The sequence below is a fragment of the Stegodyphus dumicola genome, chromosome 6, assembly GCF_044657685.1.
Source record: "Stegodyphus dumicola isolate Sdum_Otavi_A_Nest chromosome 6, ASM4465768v1".
Classification (NCBI taxonomy): domain Eukaryota; kingdom Metazoa; phylum Arthropoda; class Arachnida; order Araneae; family Eresidae; genus Stegodyphus; species Stegodyphus dumicola.
The window spans coordinates 219,357,783-219,383,063 of record NC_140773.1 but is presented as its reverse complement, the minus strand read 5'-3'; the positions used below and the strand labels follow the sequence as shown (position 1 = coordinate 219,383,063).

The 25,281-nt window shown below is 32.4% G+C and overlaps 1 protein-coding gene across 3 annotated transcripts in view; it reads right to left on the bottom strand.

The window, feature by feature from the left end:
* Positions 1-25,281, bottom strand: part of LOC118201454 (uncharacterized) — a 97,608-nt gene that overhangs the window by 11,087 nt on the left and 61,240 nt on the right. For 2 of the 3 annotated variants that reach the window (XM_085819533.1, XM_085819535.1), the window contains exon 5: positions 13,315-13,545. The exons of the other annotated variant lie outside the window; for it this stretch is intronic. In XM_085819533.1, coding sequence (XP_085675659.1) covers positions 13,315-13,545 — 231 coding nt within the window. The remainder of the gene's footprint in view (positions 1-13,314; positions 13,546-25,281) is intronic. 3 annotated transcript variants of the gene reach the window in all.

Here is a 25,281-nt window from a genome sequence, read left to right as displayed (position 1 = left end):
TTTGAATAATTTTGGCAGGAGAAAAATTGAAAGTGTGATTTTCGGACCAACAATGTTGAGCAACAGAAGACTTCTGTGTTTCCTTTTTTCTAACATATGCCTCATGTTCTTTGACGCGAAATTTTAAGGCTCTCTTAGCTTGGCCATCTAATCATTATTTCCTATCTTGTTCATTTGCGGTTTTGCAGCTGAAGATGATGGTTCGCTAAAACCATCGAAACTAGTCCTGTGAAAATTTTGTAGGTATAACGCTGATTTTTGTTGTTTGACTTCTGAATTAGTATAAAGAATATTATTTGGAAAAAAGGAACGATAGTGACTTTTTTTCCGCTCACGGGAAACTAGGTTGCCATATATTAAAAAGTTCGCCAAGTGAACTATTCTTGGCGCAAACTGACAAAAAAGTGCCAACATAAATTTGTGAATTTCTCCGTAAATTTCGCTCCAAATTTTACACAATTTCATATAAAACTTGGTATTCTGGCATAATTTGAGCCGTAGAATCGAAATATGGAAAAAAATTGGTATGTTATTTCAGAAAAAGTCCGATTTTGTGTCAAAATACCTATGTTAGAATAGTGCTATATATAAATCTAATATATATCCTAAGTCGCGCTTTCGAGACATGAAAAACGCAATTTTGTCAATCGGCCCAGTAGATTGGGAGATATAGGACTGTCCCTTTTTTTTTTTTTTTTTTTTTGAGCAGTGTACATTCATGCAGATTCTTCATTATTTAATTTCAAAGGCCTACCAGCGGCCGAGCGGTAAACTCGCTGAACACTGGTAGTTTGGCCCGAGGTTTGGATCCCGCGAACGGGCTGGCTGCATGGGTGTTTTCGTGGTTTTCCCCATGTGTAACGGGTATATGAGCCAGTTTCCCTTAGAAAGTCCTCCACAAAGGCAGCCCTCCCCTTAGGCAGATAGCCCTAATGTGCTTTACCATAATTAAATGCACACATTATTTAATTTCTTTAAATATAATGCAGGATGATAATATTGTTGGCAACAATTTAAAAAGGTGATTCGCCATTTATAGTGAAACGCCATGTCGTTCTGAGACTTTCTTTGAATTGAAATTCTTTGAAATTGTTGAGTATTTTTAATAAAAGATTAGTTAAGGTTTTACAAAATATGTGATAGACAATAAAACAAATTTCAAATTCGGGCTTCAAGGTGTCCATGTTCGGGTGGAGGAGTCTTGTTTTTTCACAATGCGAGAAACATACATACATTCATGTAAATTCTTCCTTATTTGATTTTTTTAATATAATACAGGGCGATAATATTTGGTGGCAACAAGTTGACAATTTAATATTTGGTGATTCAGTGCTTTGAGTGATTCACCGAAAAATATCGTTTTGGAACTTATACCCCTTTTGGGCTAATGCTCATTTGAGCTAAAAAAAAAAAGAAGAAAACAGATTAACTGATGTAGTAATTTTCTCACAAAATACTTACTTCCTCATTTTTTTCAGAATTTTAATATTTTGTTCACATCTTAGAAAGTCCAATAAAGATAAAATTATATAATCAGTGAACGAATTCTTAGCAAGAGGTGATTTTTTTTTTTTTTTTTTTTTTTTTTTTTTTTTTTACAAATACAAATGTAAATGAAGGCTAAAGGGGATATTTCCAGTTACCCTAAAATGTTTTGCAACTGTCAACCTAAGCTAATAGAAGAAAGAAAGAATTAAAAAAAAAAAAAAAAACCCGGGGGGGGGGAAGGGGACTAAAAACAATTTTCTCTCTTTTTTGGCAGAATTTATCAGTTATCAAGAATATTTATATCTGTTCCCCTAATAAATGATTTATCTTTGAATACATTTAAGAGTTTTTCCTCATGAAAAAGAAAATATCCTTCTAGGCAGAATGGCTTATGAATCCAAGCTGTACGAAAACACTATTGTAAGATTTCAAATCCTGATTTAAAGGCAAAGAATATGAAAACAAAAAAGTTTAATTACATATTACCTTATTTTTCTCAAAGACGTAGTTCAAGAGGTCATTGTCACAAACTAAATACAAACTTTGAAAAGATATTGATTGTCGTCTGCACAAAATAAAAACGAAACTAAAACATCACGTCATTCAAAACACAGCTACATAATTCCACGGAGTTTAAGTTATAAGAGTTTCTTATAAGGTCCATGCATAATTCCGGTTGTCACGCTATTCAAGATGGCGTCCACCACGCCCCTTTTATGTATGTGATGTCACTTCCTTCAGGTGGTTACCATGGCTTACTGCTCTTAGGTTTAAATAAGATCATGGCCATGAAGGGCAGTTGAGAAAATGGAAATACAATGAGCCCGCCTGTTGGGAGTACCTCCGAAAATGACCAGTACTTCTAAAAACATATATAAACACCGTCATTAACAATAATAAACAATAATATTTTCTAAGACAACTACTCTTTAACTCGAAGGAAATATCTACCATGTATCAAAGCGATCACCTAAAAGTTTAACTTCGTCATCAGACCACAAAATGTTACGTAGCGAACACAGCAAGAAATTACATTTCCAAATCTTTTTATAAATAATTGCAAATTTTATGAGAAACAGCAATTGAGTACCCTTACATAATTAATATTAATCTTTCTTAGCGATTCGTCCACCGGTATAGTGGTCAGTCGCTGACTGCCGTGCCGAAGAGCCCGGGTTCGAATCCCAGAGAAGACAGTTTGCTGAATGTTTGTAAATTTGGTGACCGTTTGGCATGGGGGCACTCTAAATTTGCGGCGAGTCGGAAGTCCTGTAGAGAGATTGGTGGTAGGAGAAGAAGGGTGGAAGGTCACTTGTAAGGTGCTCAAGGCAGTTGCCAACGACAGGAGTAAACTTGCGTTCTTTTCCACGAGGAATTTCGTGAGCATGGGCTGACTATAGGTCAGAAAAGTGAACATTAGCAGCAACAACAGGAACTTTCTTAGCGGTTTGACTTACCACACAACAAGGTTAATTCGGTGATTATCACAGAGCATATTAAAAGTGATTGATTACTTTCCGAAACCTTATTATTATTTTTTTTTAATTTGCTGTCTGCGTAGATTGTTATGGATTGCAAATCTTTCAAGCGGCATCAAGACTGTGCATTTTTTTTAACATTTTTTTGCAGTTAGTAGTCTCTTATTTTCTGGACTTTAAGTGATTTCTGGAATTTAAGTGCATAAGCACTCAGGTTATTTTTAATTTCAGTTTTTTTTTTAATTTTATTTTAAGTGATTAATTAGTCTTAGATTAAGACGCCTGCGAATCAAAAAAGAAAAACATATTTAGAAACACATTTGAAAGTTTCTAAAAAGGCTGTTGACTATGAGTCGCAAAGAAATTTGTCGAAAAGTAAAACTATTACGCTTTTTTAAGGTCGTTATCTTCCCTACTCCATCCGTTTCCTTTAAAGCAGGAACCAGTTACATGTCATGTGCTCATCTCAGGCGCTTTGAAACTAGCTATGAGAGCTTCAGAACGTACGAATATTGATTGCATTACTAACTGAATATATAACAACTGCAACACATGTGTCACTTTCTTTAAAAAAAAAACTTTCGAAAGTTTAAAATCTTTAGATATTTCATTAATTTAATAATCCATTAAATTAATGATTAACTGGGACAGAGTATTTTCCATCTAAATCATTTCTGAAAATGGAAATGATTACCTATTATTTTCAATCAATTTGCAAAAGACTGAAAATTTTACGAACTAATCACTGTCTATTATAGACCTAAATGTATGAAAGAGTCGAAAAGGTTTATCATTTAGATTTTATCGAGCAGAAAAAACTTAAAAGTCTCGTTAGAAGCATAGAAGTGGTTTAAACTCAAGACGCATTCTTTTATTTCAAATTATCGTTTGAATTTATTGGGATGGTGGATTTAAATACGGAAACATTTTATCATTATTTAGATGGAAAACACCCTGCCCTCCTTAATCAATAGTTAAATGCATTTTAAAATTAATTAAATATCTAAATATTTTAAACATTAGAAAAAAATTAAAAAAAGTTTTTAACTGTATTTGCTTCAAAAGAATAAAGTAAAGTTAAATTTAATTTTAAGTAATTCTTTCGCGCCATTTCTGCAAGGAATGAAATTTGAATTTAACAAACATTCTCTATTCGTAAAAAGCAAATTAAAGTTAATAAATTTAAATGAAATTTAATCCAAACAATTAAATGATTAATTATTGTTGCGAACTAATCCACAATATCATTTAAATTCTGAGAGCATATGTAAATCAAGTGCAAGTATCAAATTCCATTAATAGATATAAATATAAATATAAAATTCCAAAAATTATTTAATCCTCTTCCCCAAAAACCAATATAGTTGGTAAGTTAAATTTACACTTACTATTTACTTGCCTTTTTAGAATTATTTAAGTCTAATTTATTATTTTTTATAGATAATGTCTAGTTTCTTTTTAATTTATATGCATAATTGGTGTCGGGGAAGTTTCTGTAGGCAAGAGTTTCTAAATTACTTTGGTTTTCTACTCTTATTTATTATTTTTTAATTTATTCTGAAAAATTGGTTTTCTACTCTTATTTATTACTTTTTAATTTATTCTCTTCTTTTAATTGCTAATTTCTCAAAATTCCACTTGTTTAAATTTCTTTTTAGTAATTCACCACATTTGGTATTACTTTTGGTTTTGACTTTTACCCTTGTCTACATGGATGACGAAACACGAATTGAATAATTGAAGAGTTAGGTTTGGAGACAACTTCCCCTTGATAAGTCTGTCTCCTGCCTGCTCAACAATTATTCACTTATGCATTTTTATAAAATTGTTGTAGGGATTTATATTTATTTCTAAATATCCAATTTAGTTTAAGTTGTACTCTCTTCCTATAAGCCTTCATCCCCCTAATTGCCAATGCGAGAATATTTAAATTTGGTAGCGCGCGTGATGTAATGCAAATTCTTCCTTAAGGAGAAAGGATTTAAATACTGAGTTCTAGAGCGTGGGCAAGCGCTGTACTTTTGCAGCGTGAGCTTATGGTTCTGCATTTATTGCTGGTTAACGTGGTGTAACAGTTATTACTTGGCTGCCACGAGATTTCGACGCGGTTTTAGCTAACAGGATTATCTGAACCCTGTAGAGTAATTCTACTGCTTGTTAATATCTTCGAACTTTTAATTTAGTTCTTGTTAGTTGAGTTACCGCCCAGGTGAGGCGTAGTTTGTTAGCGTCAAGTTGACGCACTGTGAATTTTAAAGAGTTTAATAAAGGGTTCTTTTTACCCTTCTCTTGTGTGGTTCCTACACGAACTTCAGCTGTCACATCAGAAGATAAGCAAGTAGATATTACAAAGTTTAAATGAAATGCAGCAAAAAATGTGTATAATTTAATAGGTCGTACAAGGAAGTCATGTGATGTCTTAAATTTAGTTTTCCAAGATTGCACTAGGAATCCGCAGGGGCATGTTTCCTACATCTAATATTTGTGAAAAGATGCGATGCGAAAACGTACTTTTTTTTGCTTTCAAAACCATAACACCTATTTTACTCTTCGTATGATAAATTTTGAAAATGTTTCCATCAGCTGCAAACCTCTTTCCCCCCTTCTTTCGCGAACGCACGTACACGCATACATATATATATATAGAGAGAACAGATTTGCTGTGTTTAATATTTTCATATAGAATTCCACACTAAAGTGACCAATTTTCCTCAAAATATAATTCAGGTGATTCACTTTGTTTACATTAAGATCATTTCCTGAAGCTTCATAATAATTATCTTCGTTTCTAATGACAGCGTATTTTTAGTTATTAAATATATTAAAAAAAACTTTATATTCACTTGACAATTTTTTTATCAGCAACAAGTACGGCTGCATGACTGCTAATCTGACTAGCTCAATCTCCATTCTAATGAACTTAATCAGATATTGTTAGCGGTTAAGTTAATTTTAACCTTAATTTAAAATAGGATTAATTACATCTGTGCTTTAAAATAAACTATTATCCATTCAACTTGTTTAAAATAAAATGATTGCAAATATTATGGGAGGTATTACGTATAGTGTCTCCCAAACGTGTTCGTACTCTTACCAGTTTCAGTGAGATATTGCTTTATTCAGTAATAAAAAATAATATTTGAGAATGAGAGTTTTTTAATAATATTTATAAATTTCTTTTAACAAAAACACATTAGTTATTTTATAAACATAATAAAAGTTTTTTTTTTTTTGAAAATCAATAATCAAAAAGTAACAGAAAATTTACCTCAAAAAATTCTACGTACACTTTAAAGGAATCTGCACGTATTAGTAAACACTGCAGTATTTCTGTTAGTATTTGTTAAGCTATCTTGCAGCATTTATGACAGCTTTCAATGATCTGGGCATACAGTTCATCAGTTTTTCTTTTCTTTTCTTTTCTTTTTTTTTTTTTTTTTTTTTTTTTTTTTTTTAAATACCTGCATCAATGCCTTCATTCCTGTTTTCAGTTGGGATTTCGTTTTTATGTATTTCGTATTCTAACCTCTAATTCTCTGCAAATGCGTTTTATCGAATTTTAATCTAATGACTGAGGTGGTATTTTCAGAACTTGTGGACAATTATAGACGCACCAAAGGCAAACGTTGAAGGCCGTGTGCTCAGGCTCGATATACAGATGAAAAGTAATGTTGTTTGCAATACCCGAATTTTGAGTGGATAATTTTAAATCATTTTTTAAAATATTTAAATAAACAGCATGGTTCATTATTCTACCAATAAATACTAAATTACCTAATCCTGATACTGACATGAACCCTCACAAAAAGACGCCTCCACCGCCATGCTTTTACTGTTCAAAACAAGTTGTAGGTATTTTTTCTTCTCCATATAATTACATGCCCATCCGAGCCAAAAATGTTAAATTTCCTTTCATCTGCACATAAAACACGGTTCTAATATGCTTCGGGTTTATTTACCATTGATTTTACGACGGAAAGAATAAGCTTTCTATTTTTTGCACTCACAAATAATTTTCTTCGAGCAAAGCGCCCAGCACTCATCGAACAGTTTCAGGTGAAATTGAAAGAGAATATCTTCCAGTAAATTCTGTAGAATCTTTACAGTACTCAAACGTGGATTACCCGCAGATTTTCTAACAATAAATTTCTTATCACGTTGAATTAACTTTGCCGGATGACTTCATCTTACTTTATTTTCACTCCGGTTTACTTCTTTAAAGCATTTTATCACCTTCTGCGCCGTAGAATGGGATAAATTTACTAATTTAGCGATATACCGAGTCGATTTTCCACCCTTATGGTGAAAATGATCAATCTTACAATGATATTTGTTGCTTCCTTACAACTACGACATATTTTAAAATATTAAACAAACTGTAACGAAGTAAGCAAGCAAAGAATAAAGCCAAGAGAATTTTTAAACGTCATTTAAATGCAAAAATAAAGTGGCAGATGATAATTTTATTTATGACATTTTACGAAAACGTTTCGGTGAACGATCATCACTTTTGTGGCATATACTTCCTCACATGTTTCAATATTAGAAAAAGAAAATAAGCCAGTTAAAAAGAAAAACTGAAAGGTTTCAGACTTTAAATTACGTCTAAAGGGGCGTTTTTTTAACGTTTCATTTGTTACCTTTATTTATTAAATATCATGTTCCTCTCACTTAACCATAAAATTCAGTTCATGAGCAATATCGCAAAATAATTTTACAATAAGCACAGCTTTAGAATTTCCGATACCCAGTCTCGCGCGCTGGGGATAAAAATGTTTTTTCTGTACAACTTTGTCATTGCTCGTTTTAAAATTCTTAAGTTTTTAATCAAAAATTCGTTAAAGCTTTACAAAATATGAAATCGATAATAAAACAAATTCCAAATTTGGGCTTCCAGTTGCCCATACTCGAAAGAGGATTACGTTATTCAAAATTGGATGCCTCTAGGTACCGTTGCTTTATCACAATGCGAGAAACATACATACATTTATGCAGATTCTTCATTATTTAATTTCTTTAATACAGAGCGATAATATTTGGTGGCAACAATCTGAAAAGTGAATCAACGCAAAATGCCAAAACGAAATTAATAGTCCTTCTGGGCAAATTGCCCCTTTGGACGAAAAATGGTCTAGTTTTATTCAAAATCGTATGAAGATGATATGAAAAATTTTGTGCTTTATTTTCGAATTCTGTTTCAGGCTACAGCGCTTTACTACAAATTCTTAACAGCTGCGAACACTTTTGGGAGACACTGTACGTATTTTGGGATGTCCCGGTTCATAAATCGTAGATCGGATACCGGCAGCCACTACCGCAGTATGCTAGTAGTCGAATGTTGAACATTACATTAATAGAATTTTCTGAATGAAATAAATAATGCCCTTGTACTTAGCAAACACATTGCCACAAATGAGTTAAAAAATCCTTACCATTACTTATCCCCAAAACTTTAGAATGAATGCCTCAGTGTAGTTAAACTTTTAATTTACAACATTTTGCAACACTTTTGACTTATGTAACGGCAAACATCACCTTCGACAACTATCTGAAGCAACAGATATTCATTCCCAAGAAAATGTTATATATTTTGAGCAACCGCTCTTGTCATGCATCAATCATTCATGCTGCATAAATAATTCAGCTACGTCATTTATTTACAGCCCCACCTGCCGGTCAACCACATCAGCACGCTATTTATGCAGTTCTGCAAATATTAATAGCATTTCTGTTCTGGAATATGCTATCTTAGGAATCGTACTGATACGGGGAATTAACACTTTTCTAAGATGACCTCCATAGACTTGGTCTGGCATGTGCTTCGAGGAGCTTCAGTAAATTATTTGTTTCAGGAATTTCGAATGAAGTAATTCCTTTTATTGAAGAAGTATTCACACAGGTAAGAAAGTGTGAATTTTCTCATCAGAAAATTAAATTTGAATCCAGAAGATTGCGAAAATTTTTGAGTATCATATCTTAAAGAAAATATCCATTTCGACCGCTCTCGAATTCATTTGAGCGATGTTTTCGCGTGACCATCTGTAGGTACAGACAGAATAAATGACTCTTTTTTTTTTTTTTTTTTTTTTTTTTTTTGAAACAGGATTGCAGAATGGGCGATAATTGGATAAGAGAAAGACGACTATACTTTCTGAAGAGAATGACAGAAATAGTTCGCACATAATCGTTGTCTTTTTTAGTTTCCAAATAAGATCCCAATTCCAATTAAAAAGACCTCTGGGAATTTCAGTCGAGGATCTTGTGCTTCTTCTGCCTCCAAAATCCACCGTTGAAAATTTCGTGTATTAATAAGAATTTTGTATTAACCAAATTTAAATACCATCACTCAGAAAAGACACTACCAGTCAGAAACATTCATACTTATCCTAGAGCAGCGGTCGGGGAACCGGGGTAAATTACCCCAAATGGGGTAAAAATGAAATTTTTGGGGGTAAAAATTAACTTTGTGGGTAAAAAGTATATATTTTTAATTTGCTATTTTATAAACCTGTTAGTATTTTTTCAACTTAAACAATTAAAACAATTTGAAAATTTAATTCAAGTATATTACAACTATTATTTTCTGTCTCCCTTCAGATGGCAGCAAATAGAAAAAGAACATACCAAGACGAATTCCTTAATTACGGTTTTACACAAATAGAAGACAATGGTACAATGAAACCACAGTGTGTTGTATGTATGAAGGTACTGACTTCAGAATTGTTCAAAAAAAGTCAATTGAAGAAACATTTAGATAATTTGCATTCACACCTGTCTTCCAAACCGCGAGAAAATTTCCAAATTTAGAAATATCTGTTAAAAGACAAAGATTGAATAGTAACTTGTTTGGTACATTTGATCAGCGTTCATCATCAAGGGCTAGCTTCGAAGTAGCCTGGTTGATTGCTCGAAATAAGAAACCATACACTATTGGTGAAGATTTGGTTATACCAGCTGCTGTAAAAATGGCAGAGATTATGTGTGGTCAAAAAGAAGCGAAAAAACTGAATTCAGTGCCCTTGTCTCCGAGAATTGTGAAAGAACGAATTTCTATATTAGCAGAAAATGTGAAGGAACAGGTTATTTTCGCATTAAAACAGGCTAAATATTTTGCTATTCAGCTTGATGAGACAACTGATTTTTAGAAGCAATTCACAGCTAATGGTATATGTTCGCTACAAAGGTGCAGATAATTTTGAAGAGGAGTTGCTGTTTTGTTCTCCTCTCGAGTTGAGATCTCGTGGAATTGATGTCTACAATAAAGTAAATGAATACTTCAATGCGCAAAGTTTAAAATGGGAAAACTATATTTCTGTATCTTTGGATGGAGCTCCAGCTATGCTGGGTCATATTAATGGTTTTTCGGCTTTCGTAAAAAAAAAAAAAAAAAAAAAAAAAAACCCAAATATTGAAGTTACTCACTGTATGATCCATCGCCAGGCCCTTATGGTCAAATATTTAAAACCTACACTGGAAGTCGTCATGCATGATGTCATCAAGATTGTAAATTTTATCAAAGGACATGCACTAAAGACGCGGCTATTTCGTGAATTATGTCAGGACGGTGAAGCTGAATATACGGATCTACTTTATTATACAGAAGTAAGGTGACTCTCTCGCGGAAATGTACTAAATCGAGTATGGATTCTCAAAACTGAAGTCGAAATTTTTATGGTTGATCAAAAAAATATTCTCGCAGATAAGTTTAAAAACTCTTCCTGGGTTGCATATCTCGCATATTTAGCGGACATTTTTGAGAGCATAAATATATTAAACAAAGAATTGCAAGGAAAGAATATTAATATCATTTCAGCGAGAGAAATAGTGTCAGCGTTTGGATTAAAGCTGCAATATTGGAGACAGAGAGTAGAACAGAACAAGATAGCTTCTTTTTTAAGTTTAGCTTTGTTTTTGGAAGATTGCGAAAATATTACTTTTGCTGACATCAAGGATACAATTGTAAGACATCTTATCAAACTTAGAAAGCGGTTTTCAGATTACTTTCCAGATCTTGATACACGTACTGTCAGTTGGATTGTAGATCCTTTTAAATGTGAAATTGCTACGATACCAGAAGAACCTTCAGGTTTGGCAGAAGCAATTCTTGAACTTCGATCTAATACTGAAGCACGTATTCAATTTGAGAGTAAACCAATTCTGTCGTCTTTTTGGATGTCAAAAGCTGCAAAGGCTTTCAAAATTGCACATGAAGAGGCGGTTAAAAAATTGCTGCCGTTTGGAACAACATATTTGTGCGAACAAGGCTTTTCCACTCTAATGAACATAAAAACGAAGAACAGAAATCGATTAAACGCCGAAGACTGTATTCAAATCGCTCTTACATCAAAAAGTCCCAATTTTGAAGCAATTGTATCGAACATGAAACAACATCATTTCTCCAAAACGTGAAGGAAGAATGTTTTCAATTATTCTTTTTTTTTCTAATTTTTTCAATTCTAATTTTTGTTTGTACCACCATTATTATTATTATTATTATAATTTGTTACAGTACCCCAAATTGTCAACCCTCAATTGTACCCCAATGGGTTTCAATTTGCTATATATATTACTTATATTACTATTATTACAGTTATGTATTACTAGGTATTACATTGATAAATTGAATAAATGATCAAAATCGTAAAAAACAACCTTATATTTAGCGTAGGTATAATGAAACACTCAATCGATTTCGAGGGCAGCTAAAGGTCCCTCCTCATCAGGAGAAAGAAATACATAGAAAGAAGAAAATAGGAATCACAGAAACACGTGGTGCTTATCAGCACTGCACGTGGTTATAACTAGATTTTTAATCAGAGTTGCACTGGCCGCCTACTTTTACTGAGCCAGGCTGTCTGATCAAGCATAAAGAAATATTAGCGAAGTTAAAATAGGGAGCGAGGGGCAAATGCACATTACGCTCAAAATCTGAACTTAAAAAAAAAAAAAAAAAAAAAAAAAGCTGCCCTCGAAATTGATTGAGTGTTTCATTATACCTACGCTAAATATAAGGTTGTTTTTTACGATTTTGATTGTCACATTAGCGTGTTTCTCTTCTAGTCTGAATAAATGATGTTTAAATTAAATTTTTAGTTATTGTTTTCTTTTCAAAATTATCATGGGGGAGCTATAATATGAAAGATGCTAAAAAGAGGCGATTTCGGTTTTTTTTTTGGGGGGGGGGCTCTTCGCCATGGGGTAATATCAACTTACACAAGAATATTTTGGGGTAATGATTAAAAAAGTTCCCCAACCGCTGTCCTAGAGTCTAAACCTGCATTTAACGATGGCTCAGACGTTAGCTCAGCTTTCATCAATCCCTATATCGTTCGGTTCAGCATTTGTTGATGAGGATGAGAGAGTGAAATATGAATCGGAAACTGCTGGTAATGTTCCATATAGTAATAATTAAAAATTAAAAGTTGTTGAGCCATTAGGTTATTTTAAGCAGGAAATGTGAAAAATGTGCAGTGCTCTCGCTAAGACTAGACTTGGACGTCTCGAATACGTACCGAGTGTACTAACCGTTACACCATGAAAGCCTGCAGAGAGGAAGGAGAAAACAAATTACATACTTCCCCTTTTAAAGGGCGACTAAGGACCAGGGGAATCGCCAAATCCTGAGGGTGAAGAATCATCATCCACCACCTCTTAGTTCGAGTGCCACTGCAGAGACACTAGGTTATTTTGAAGCAGGAGACTTGAGAAGTGAGCAATGACCCTTCCGGGACTCGAACCTGGATCTCTCAAATACGTGCCAAGTGTGCTAACCGTTACACCACGAAGGCATGCAGAAAGGAGGGAGAAAACTCCTTACAAAGTAAATAAAGAATTATTTATTATACAAATAAACCTCCTCTCGTAAAAAGTGTTTTATAAATCTGGAGTGAGCCAAGTGCGAAGGCCTTGAGTGCGTTGTCTTGATTTAAAATATTTCATTCCATCCCGACAGAGTTGCCAATCTTACACGTGATTCTATTCCCAAATTTCTTGAAAAATGATAAAATAGAAAATCAATAAAATCTTTTGCTCATCTTCGTTTATTGCTGTTCCTACCTGTAAAATCAAAATCATAGCGCTCTCTCTAGCGTCTCGCTATCCTAAAATAATGGATGGACTATTAGAAAATTGTAAATAAAGGATTTGAAAATGTCGACTGCTAATCGTAACAAATGCTCTCTTAAAATATAGACGTAATCCAGAGACACAGCCACCAGATGGGGCATTTAAAGCATTCTTTGTAATTAAAGCATTAATTGTAATTATTAATACAAATAAAGCAGAAATTTTAGAATACATAAATAGTAACAACAAGCATTGTGAAATATTCAGCAGTTTGACGTTTTACCTGAGTTGTCCTGATGGCGTCAAATCTGTGGCCATGGTCGGACATCACTATCAACACAGTATCGTTCAAGAAATTTCCATCATTTAAAAATTTAAAGAAGTCTTCAAATTGGTCATCGGCTGCAGTCACCCTGTACAAATATTCGTGACTAATCTCAGCAAGGAATGAAAAACCAAAGTAGGGAATCATTTTTTGTTGATATGCAGACACGAAATTTCGCACATAATCCATCTAAAAATTAAAATATATATATATATATATATATATATATATATCCACTTAATAATCATTTTAGAACAAAAATAATATTTTTGAAAAACTGTAAGGGTTATTTTCTTATCAACATCTGAGCAAAACTTTAGGGGAACTAGCTCGTATCGTGGCCTTCGTGAAAGGGGACCATAGCACTCGTCAAGCATCTTAGGGATATGAGTCACATTTTACCGTCCACGTTTTTCCGATGATCGGTCTTGGAAGCTAAGTACGACGTATGCTGGCATTCTTTTCAGTGTTAATTTTGCCAGTGTACGAGAGCAATGCTTGACCACTGTTGTGTACCAAAGTGTAATTCTAATTATTCTGTAACACAGAATTACATGAGTTGTAAGGTATATCCTAATTTTATAACAGTTATTTTAAGTTAAAGCACCTTTCCTGTCTCTTCTAGCTTCAGCTTACAATTCCTTACCAGAATGAGTTTCTAGAATCACGTTAAATACAAATGAGAAGTATTTAAGTCAAAGTTCCACTGACGTAGAGAAAGAATTAGGATTCCTGACTAGCGCGCGTTTGCCTTTTGGCTACGTCTCTCTAACTGTTACTACGCTCGGCTGCATTACGTGCCTTTTGATAGCATCGTTAGCTAATTTACTATTACGGGCCAACTAGATTAGAATTTGTGTTAGCTTCGGCTAAATCTCTTTAGTTAGTCATTAGTTAAGTTCTTGTCTCTTACATTTTGAGTTTAAGCCCAAGTGAAGGCTTTATTGTACGCCCTGAGGAAGGGGCCATCTGCTAATCTTTATTTACAGTAAATAAAGGGTAATTAAGCCTTCTTGAGTTGACATTTCTGTTCTTGGACTTAACCCCTTCGAGCCGGGTAGCGAAAACGTTCGCTTATCGCTGAGGCCGGCAGTGTCTTACGCGAGCGTCTCTCCAGGGCCGGAGGCATATAAGCAAAATGTACACTGCTAGGGCAACAGCTTAAGTTTGGCCAATGACAATCCAGATAAGGATCACCATTAACTCCGCCCACATGAGTGATGTCACATTCTGACGTTTGTTTACATTCTGTTAGTCGGCGTGAGGAAGTGCGTTGTTTGAATGAAAAACATTTTTACTTTGCAACGTAAATTTGTTCTAGTGACACTATTTTTTAAATTTTCCTTTAAAGTATTATTTCCTTACTGTTCCAGAAGGAATATAAATTTATGTCTCAAACATTTTAAAATTTCTCACTATATGCCTGAGTGCGTATACACACGCATGCTCACATACATATATTTTCAATATATAATTAATCATATGTGAATTATATCTATCAATTTGTGTGTGTTTTATACATATAAATATGAGTGTGTGTGTGTATGCATGTATTCATTTTTCAGAATGTCAGATTTCCTAGCAAATAGTCTACAAAGCTTTTTTCTCTTAATTTTTCCCATCTTCACATTCAGTTTTTTTAAACAATTAAGATTAATTAATGTATTCATATTTAATATTTCTGCACAACTTGATTTCTCAATTAAAAATGCATTTATTTAATTTTGGATAAAGTGGGATGTTAATTCCAGTAGTATATGATTTTTAATAGTAGAATAATTTCTCTAAAGAAGATTTTGTTTGTTTTTATTTTTTAATTCCTTTATAAGAAAATTAGGCTAATCTTTGAAATATGGTAACAGGTAGTTTGCGACATTTTGGTAAGGCGATAAAGGTTACTAGCTAGGACTTTAGCAGTGTGCATGGATAAAGTCAAGAGTGTGTGCAATTCTGGGATTTTTTTTAAGTGAAAATAGTTCGTGTACATGGATGATACCGTGTATGTACAATTTTTAAAAACGCGGCAAGCAGTGGGCGATTCTACACTTTCTCCCAATTTCGCAGCTAATCTTCGTCATGATTAAGCACTTTTGTTCCATAAAAGTTCTAGCATAAGCGTAATTCGGCTAGCAGATTGTTCGAAAAAAATGTGTAGTAAAAAAAAAAAAAAAAAAGAATATGCCTTTACTTTGTGAAAACAAAATGGCGTCCAAACAAAAACTAGCAGGTTGCTGTAGTAGGGTTGGTCGCCAAAAAATCGCCAAGTTACCATAATTCAAAGATTAACCAAAAATTACTTAATAGTATTAGAAATAATTAATCTGTTACTCCTTACACATGTCTGAAATATGTTAACAGAAAATTTTCATTCAATAGCTTTATAAATTTATTTTAAGCAGTATTTTAATTTAATAAGAACTAGTGTTGATAAGTGAATTTCCATTGCTTTCTTTATACATTTAGTTTAGAATTCAGTTTTCAGTGCATGTAATTATTTTCCTTCATGGCCCTCGAGCCCACCAGCGCGAGCGGTAAAGTCGCTGAAAATTGGTAGCTCGGTCTGAGGTTTGAATCCTGTGAACGGGCTGGCTGCATGGGCGTTTTCGTAGTTTTCCCCATGTGTAACGTGTATACGAGCCAGTTTCCGTTAGAAAGTCCTCCACGAAGGCATCCCTCCCCTTAGGCAGTTAGCCCTCGAGGCTTTGCCGTAATGAAATAACCTAATCTTCATGGCCCTCCCCACACAGAACAACAGCGGCTGAGTGGTAAAGTGACTGGAACGCTGATAGTTCGATCTGAGTTTGATTTCAGTTGGACAGGTTGGCTGCATGACCACTTACCTGTTTTTCCACATGTGTAACATGGATATGAGAGTTTTTCCCTTAGAAAATCCTCCCACAAAAACCTTGTATGCTTTCCATAATCAAACAAACTAAACCAACCCTCCAAGCAAAACAGCTCCTCAAAAGAAATTCTTCATATCTGTCGAGCAAATGACATTCGTTAGTGTAATAAACTGTAATCATATATACTAAATCAAACTTGGAAGTTGTTATTAATTATGCTTACAAAGTACTTAATATCAGATTTTGTCGATTAATTTACATTTTTAGAAATACTTGAATAAATTTCTGACCTTTAATAAATACAGTGAACCCTCTCTATGATGACCACCAGCAGTTCTACATGATTTTAATTTTGTGTAAAGGTTGTCATTTCAAAAAGATGTTCAGTACCAGAATTTGTATATTGAGGAGAAGTCAGATTGAGGAGTCAGTTTCAGAAGTGATGACAAAGAAAAAGTTTACTGTGTTAAAATGATAATCTGTTCCTAACTTTTTTGCAAGGTTTGATTTGGTTTATGTTATTTATAGCAATTTATAGCTTGAGGGCTATCTGCCTAAGCAGAGGGATGCCTTCATGGAGGAATTTCTAATGGAAACTGGCTTGTATACACATTACACATGGGGAAAACCATGAAAACATCCATGCAGCCAGCCTGTTTGCAGGATTCAAACCTCAGACCGAACTACCAGTGTTCAGCGACTTAACCACTTGATGCTGGTGGGCCCCTTTTTTTGTAGGGAAGGAAGTGTAGAACATAACATGTCTAAATAGTCCATGTTAAGATTTAATTTAGGAAATGAATAACGTTGAAGATGAAACTAAAATTATATAAAATTGAATGTAGTGTTAATCTCAAGTGATTTTTTTTTTTTTTAATGTAAAGATCAAGCTCTGGTTTATTGATGTATATAATAAACTTTAAATATAGTATGAAGTCTTATATTTGAGTATAATACTGAAAAAGGTTCGACATATGAGAAAATAAATATATGTTTTCTTCACATGTTATGGAATATTCATCCTTGACTTAAGGGAACGTGAAGTTACACGGTTTTAAATTAAAGTTAACAGAAAAATGTATGATAGTCACAAATTTGACAAAAGATCCTTTGCTCAAATGATAAAAGGCTATGGGGAACATAGATGCTAATTACAAATGTGTGCTAAATACGAGGCAATTGGCATCCACAAAAATGCAGTGTATTAATTTTAATATTGTTTTAGGTTCTTACTATTATCCCTTTGACCGGCCAAGTAGCTTGATTTAGTGCCCTTGGTTTAGTGATTTTTTTGCCCTCGGTTTGGTTTGGTTTATTTAATTATGCAAAGCACTCGAGTGCTATCTACTTAACAGGAGGGATGCTTTCATGGAAGACTTTCAAAGGGAAACTGGCTCTTAACATTACACTTGAGAAAAACCATGCATTCGGCAAAATTGGAACCCTGGGCTAAATATCTAGTATTCAGCAACTTTACCACTCAGGTGCTGGTTGTCTGGCCCTCGGTCCTATTAAACTAAAATTCATCTATATTTATAAACGGCCTATCAAAAAAATGCACACACTTTAATAATAAAAGAAAATTCGGTTAATATTCGGATTATGGTAACTTGGCGAAAATTTGGCGACCAACTCTGCTACAGCAACCTACTAGTTTTTTTTTTTTTTTTTTTTTGGACGCCCTTTTGTTTTCACGAAGTAAAGGCAGTTTTTTTTCTTTTTTTCTTTTTTTTAAACTCAACATTTTTTTCCAACAATCTGCTAGCCGAATTACGCTTATGCTAGAACTTTTATGGAACAAAAGTGCTTAATCATGACAAAGATTAGGTGTGAAATTGAGAGAAAGTGCAGAATCGCTTGCCGCGTTTTTAAGAATTGCACATACACAGTATCCATGTACACGTCGACCTATTTTCACTTAAAAAAACATCCCGGAATTGCACAAAAATGGCATTGCGCTAACTCTTGACTTTATCCATGTACACTGCTAAAGTCCTAGCTAGTAACATTTATCGCCTTACCAAAATGTCGCCAAACTACCTGTTACCATATTCCAAAGATTAGCAGAAAATTCTTGTGCTTTAGTATTGAACTTAATTATAATTAAATCATACATATCAGAGGCTATGCTAGGTTTAATAAAAATATTTATGAATATGTACCTGTACAGTTACTTAGATTGCTCAGTCACAGCGGTAGCCATTAACAGCTAGAGTTATAGCACAATATTGAGCAGATATTTGAACAATGTTTAGTCGATGTGTCTGAGGCGACTGCTGCACATTCTGCTATAATTTTTTGATGAAGGACCTCTAGCCTAACCGATTTCTTGTACTACACAACATCTCTCAGAGTCCTCCAAATCCATTTTGGTTCACTGTCATGTATTACATATATGCGAGAGTACGAACATCATACTACATATTATAAAGATAATTCAACTTAGAAACCAATATATAGATATCATCTATAAAGTTTCTATGTATTTTTCTGACAGATCCTGTATGTGAAGTTGTACGCTTCATTAGTTTCACCTATTAATTAACTTAGGGTTTTATAATACGGAATATCTATGAAACTGAACTGATAAATTTTCATATCTGTTCATTTGTTTGCTTTTCATATATTTTTTTAATAGTTTTATTTTTTATGTTGCTTTACATGACGTCAATTTAAACATAAGAAAGCAGAGAACAAAAGAAATTCACACTGAAACTAAATTTAAAATTAGTCTGAAGATTACTGATGTAAAATAAATAGTGTCTAATTTATCAAAATTACATAAGAGGGCAAATAAATAATCAGCATATTCAGATATTTATTGTAAGCAAAAATTTTATATTCTTAACAGTAAAAATGCACATATTACAATGCAATTAATTTATTACTTGCAACCACCTCAGTAGAACTCGTCAAATTTTTAAAATGTGCCAAACTCTAGCAACCATGCTCATAACAATCCTTTAATAGCACAATGTCGCCATTTTTGTACACATTCTTTGTGTTGTATTTCAAGTTTCAACATTTTTTAAAGTTTCAACAAATTGTGATATTTTTTGCTTTAATTTTAAAATATGCTCTTTGGAATTTATCAACAATGGAAAAAACTACAGTGGAAACTCTACAGGAATACAAAATTTTTAAAAGAAAGAAAAAGGAAATGCATTTGGTAGATAGCTGATGCTGCTGAAGTTTGTGTGATGCCGAGTCTCTGAAATTATTTAATTTTTTTTTCAAGCAAAAACAAACTGCTTGGGGGAAAAGAATAGGGCAAACCAATTACAGAAAGATTTGGAGATGAACGTGCTTTATTTCCTTATTTAATAATTAAAATTTATATTTCAAATTCTAAAGTATGTTTTCTTTTCATAATTTGATAATCTCAGCCAACTTATGATAGATATCAATAATTTGGGTATCAAATTAAAAAAAGTTGTGAAAACCATCAACTTGCACCCAATGAATAATTTTTACATTTTCATGTGTTAAATCCAAATTGAGCTAAGGTGGTTGTGTTAATCTGTAAGTATCATTAATTTTACAGGCAATACACTGTATTCTTTTATATACTGTAATATTTAGTTTGTGCTGAAATTATGTAGTGGCAATAATTTTACTTAAGAGAGAAATTTTTCAATATTACAAGTTTACATTTTGATTAATTTTATGTACTGTCATCAATAATACATCTTATTAGATACATCAATGCATCTTATTATCATTAATTTCTTACTAACAATTCGATTTCAATTGCCATGAGTTGATGCATGACTCATACATATATAAGTTGTTTCAATATAAAGATCACAATATAAGTTACATAGCATATTTACAATAATTATTTATTACTCATACATATAATGTATAAAATCAGGCAGTAAATTGTAAAAAAATACTTTTAATGAAATTGGAAATAAATGAAAATATAATAATCTGCATGTCATTACAAATTTTAAATGCACAAACTTCACAGTTAAAAATACATACTAATGTAAGAAAATCAATATTAAATGCTTTTTCTCAAAAGAAAAAAAAAATTGGATTGATCTTTACAATATGGTAACTGGTAGTTTGGCGACATTTTGGAGGCGATAAAGGTTACTACCTGGGACTTTGGTAATAATGTGAGCAGTACTCAGTTCCGATTACGCATTATTTTGCGTGAGGGAAATGAGAGATCATGGGATATGTCATGTGATATTAATGGACGAATTACGGTTCTTTAATCGGAAAAGGGAGGAAATCGGGAAAAAATCTGGAAATTTTGTATTTAGCTTTATTCTGTGTTGTGTGAAACAGTGTTGGTTAATTTTTGGATCCCATGGCCCTAACTAAAGTGAATTCGAAATGGGTATTTAGGCATTGTGATAAAGAGAAGTTTGCTTTTTATTTAACGGAGGAAGTATGGAGGAAAAATTCGCAGAAAAAATCTTTCAATAATTTTATTGAATGAATTAGAAAAGTGTATCCGCCACGTAATGAAGATTCTGAAGAAGATTAGGTAAGTTAGTATTTTTAATTATTTGAGGATATTATTTTTATGCATTGTTCTAAATGTAAGGTGGAAAGGAATTTGGTATTATTGGGAAAATTGTTATTAGCAATGATTTAGTTTAAAGTAATTAGGATTGTAAGGTAATTTTTATTAATTTAATGTATGTGCTCATTTATATTTTAAGTAGTGTTTTTGAATTTAATTATATTTTAATGAAATGATAGTTATTTTGTGAATTTTATGTTTGTAGGAATTTGGTATACGTTGTAGTTGAAGTAAACGTGCATGGAAATAATTTAAATATCTGACACTAAGTATTTGTAATGCTTGCGGTATGAATTCATTGGTGACGTGTATAATGTAATAGATGATTTAGAGGTAAAAGTTTTTGGATATTTTATTTATTTTATATGTGGAAATGTTCATATTTGTAAAGGGTAAATACTTTTTCGCGATCAGGTAATTTCATATATGTTCTTTTTACCGGGTTTAAAGATTGAGAAAGTTGTCATGTATTTTCGTGAAATTTTTCTAATTTATGAGAAAAAGGCAGTGTACATGGATATAGTGAAGAGTGTGCGCAATGCCATTTTTGTGCAATTCTGGGATGTTTTTTTAAGTAAAAATAAGTTGACGTGTACATGGTTTAGTGATATTTTAATTAAATGATAGTTATTTTGTGAATTTTATGTTTGTAGCAATTTGGTATACGTTTAAGTTGAAGTAAACGTGCATGGAAATAATTTAAATATTTGATACTAAGTATTTGTAATGCTTGCGGTATGAATTCGTTGATGATGTGTATAATGTAATAGATGATTTAGAGGTAAAAGTTTTTGGATATTTTATTTATTTTATATGTGGAAATGTTCATATTTGTAAAGGGTAAATATTTTTTCGCGATCAGGTAATTTCATATATGTTCTTTTTACCGGGTTTAAAGATTGAGAAAATTGTCATGTATTTTCGTGAAATTTTTCTAATTTATGAGAAAAAAGCAGTGTACATGGATATAGTGAAGAGTGTGCGCAATGCCATTTTTGTGCAATTCTGGGATGTTTTTTTAAGTAAAAATAAGTCGACGTGTACATGGTTTAGTGATATTTTAATTAAATGATAGTTATTTTGTGAATTTTATGTTTGTAGCAATTTGGTATACGTTTAAGTTGAAGTAAATGTGCATGGAAATAATTTAAATATTTGATACTAAGTATTTGTAATGCTTGCGGTATGAATTCGTTGGTGACGTGTATAATGTAATAGATGATTTAGAGGTAAAAGTTTTTGGATATTTTATTTATTCTATATGTGGAAATGTTCATATTTGTAAAGGGTAAATACTTTTTCGCGATCAGGTAATTTCATATATGTTCTTTTTACCGGGTTTAAAGATTGAGAAAATTGTCATGTATTTTCGTGAAATTTTTCTAATTTATGAGAAAAAAGCAGTGTACATGGATATAGTGAAGAGTGTGCGCAATGCCATTTTTGTGTAATTCTGGGATGTTTTAAGTAAAAATAAGTCGGCGTGTACATGGTTTATGTGTATGTGTTATTTTGAAAAACGCGTAAGGAGTATGGTATTGTGCACTTTTTCCCAATTTTGCAGTGAATATTTGTCATGATTAAGCAGTTTTGTTTGATAAAATTTCTAGCATAAGTGTAATTCGGCTAGTAGATTGTTGGAAGAAGTGTTCAGTAGATAAAAAGAAAAGAAGCATGTCTTTACTTCGTGAAGACAAAATGGCGGCGGGGAAAAAAAAATAGAGGGTTGCTGTAGGAGAGTTGGTTGCCAAATTTTCGCCAAAAAATCGCCAAGTTACCATAATGTAAAGATCAACCAAAATTTGCCTGTTCAAGACATATTTTATTAAGTCCAACCATCAGTGGAAACCCAGGTAATCAGTCTTTAATACGACAAAATGTAAAATTTGAAATACAACTTTAAGATAATTTTTTTAATCCATTCAGTTTTGGCTTATGTAAGTATCACTGTATTTAACTAGATGTAAAGAACTATAAACACACATTCACACAATTCACTTGAAGGTACGTTTCCAGGAAATAAAAGTATACTTATTGGATTCATTTCAACATTACACCTTAGAACACGTAATGATACCTCATTATTAGGCATTTTCGATAGTCTTGAAATAGCATAACTGGTAACATATCTTTCTAAATTCAGTTCTTGTTAAATTATGTTCAACATCATTTAGCATTTGCAGTTTTATAACTACATTAGATTTCAGTAGTCTATTACACTAAGCACTTACAGTTATTCACTATTATTTTCTTAACATTTCAACAAAACAATGAACTTCCTTTCTAAGAATGCATACTGAACAATGAAAATTCCAAATATTATATATGCTTTACCAGAACTATAATGTCAGTTAATAATGATTTTTTTAAAAATTGAGTTTGATTAATTGAAGCAATTCACTTGAAGGTATGTTTCCTGGAAATAAAAGTATACTTATTCAATTCAGCATTACACCTTAGAACAGGTAATGATACCTCATTGTTAGGCATTTTTGAGTGTCTTGAAATATCATTACAGGTAACATATCTTACTAAATTCAGTTCTTGCTAAATTTTGTTCAGCATCATTTAGCATTTGCAGTTTTATAGCTAAATTAGATTTCAGTAGGTCTATAACACTAAGCACTTACAGTTATTCAGTATTATTTTCTTACATTTCAGAAAAACAATGAACTTCCTTTCTACGATTCCAAATATGATATATGCTTTACCAGAACCATAATTTGTCAGTTAATAGTGATTTCATCTTCATAGATAAGCATATCCAACAGTCTTGAAATATCAGAGCTGGTAGCACATCTTAAATATATTCAGTTCTTATTAAATAACATGTTCATCATTTAACTTCAGTAGTTTTACAGCTAAATTACATTCCAATATGTACATTAGAGTGGACACACTCTTTCATCTTTTATATTCTTTACGCTCTAATAATGAAATGAAGTTTATTTCTAAGAAAGCATATTGAATCCTGTAAAGCATATTGATTTCTTAATCAAAGCACAATTAATGTTGTAAATATTCAGATAGATATATATGAAATGTATTTTAAGGATTTCTTGACACACACTATGTCAATTCATTGCAATAGTTACTGGTGGCATTTTGATTCAAAATATTTACTGCATTAATTACTGACACAAAATAGCATTTGGATTCACTAACTTAACATTAACTTCACTTGGTTTAATTCCCGCAGGTACATTTTATATACGAGTAATAGATGATTTAAGTCATTATCACTTAAAAGTTTCTGATTATCAATATGCAGTATAATTTGTAAACTACACTTTACATGTATCTTCGAGCCATCAGTAACTTCTATCTGACTAGACCTAATTTTGTATTGGAACAGTAGAATCATCCTTAATATTCCGAAACAAACATTAAATCGTTATATACAGATATATACGCATATATATACACTTTTATTCCGAAAAACTAAATGTACATTCAAAAAAAGCACTTCGTAACTCCGAACAGTAGAATGTAAACAAACGTAAGAAATATGACGTCACTCATGTGGGTGGAGTTAATGGGACCCTCATCTGAACTGTCATTGGCCAAATTCAAGCCGTTGTCCTAGCAGTGTACATTTTGCTTATATGCGGGCCGGAGGCTTTTTTGCTACTAAGCCTAAATCCATGAAATTTCCGAAGTATCAACGCATTGTTTAATAATGCTGTATAGAGTATTTAAACGGCTTATGGTTTATAAATATTTTTATATATATACTTTAATTACCTTATTTCTTGTTTAAATGCATATTTTACACATTTTATTTTAATTACTCACCATTTTATGAATTTTAACATTATACATCTGAAAACTAAATATATTACTTAAAATTCTCTTTTCGTATGAAAAATTTGAAAACAGGGATCTACACACAGTCCTACGTTACATTCCTTGCACTCGTAATAACTCATTTCCGTTTTGGAGGATTTTTCCGGGAATGTGAACAAACGAAGCATCGTCGTCTCATTTTCTTATCAGTCTCTTCTGAACAAAGTTTTGGAAAATGTCTTTCAGTTAATCTTTCAGAATCAATATCAGAATATCAGAATTTTAGAATCAATATCTGAAATATTTTGCATCATTTCTGCTATTTCATGCTCTGTTAAACATTTTCAACGCTTCGACATTGCAACGGTAAAAACAAAGAATTCACGTCTAACAAGATCTAATTATTTTCAAAAAACTGAACTGCAAACCGAAATACCCAACGCTTTAGAGCAAATAAAACTTCTCTACTTACAGTAAAGAACTACCACGTGCGAATAAAGTGCGATTTAAAGAGACGTCATAAATCACGCCATTCGGAAACATTTATTTCCCCGTTTGTTTATATAATCAAAAACACGTGTATGTGAGTCATGCTTCTCTCATTTCGAGTAGAAGGTGTAATTTACATGTGTTGCGTGCGTACGGGTTCGTTATGAAATGAATGCACAAGTCCGATGAAAAATGAACAAAAATTTATTATTATCACAACAAAAAAATGCTTAAATTTTCTCAAATTATCATGCAGTATTACAA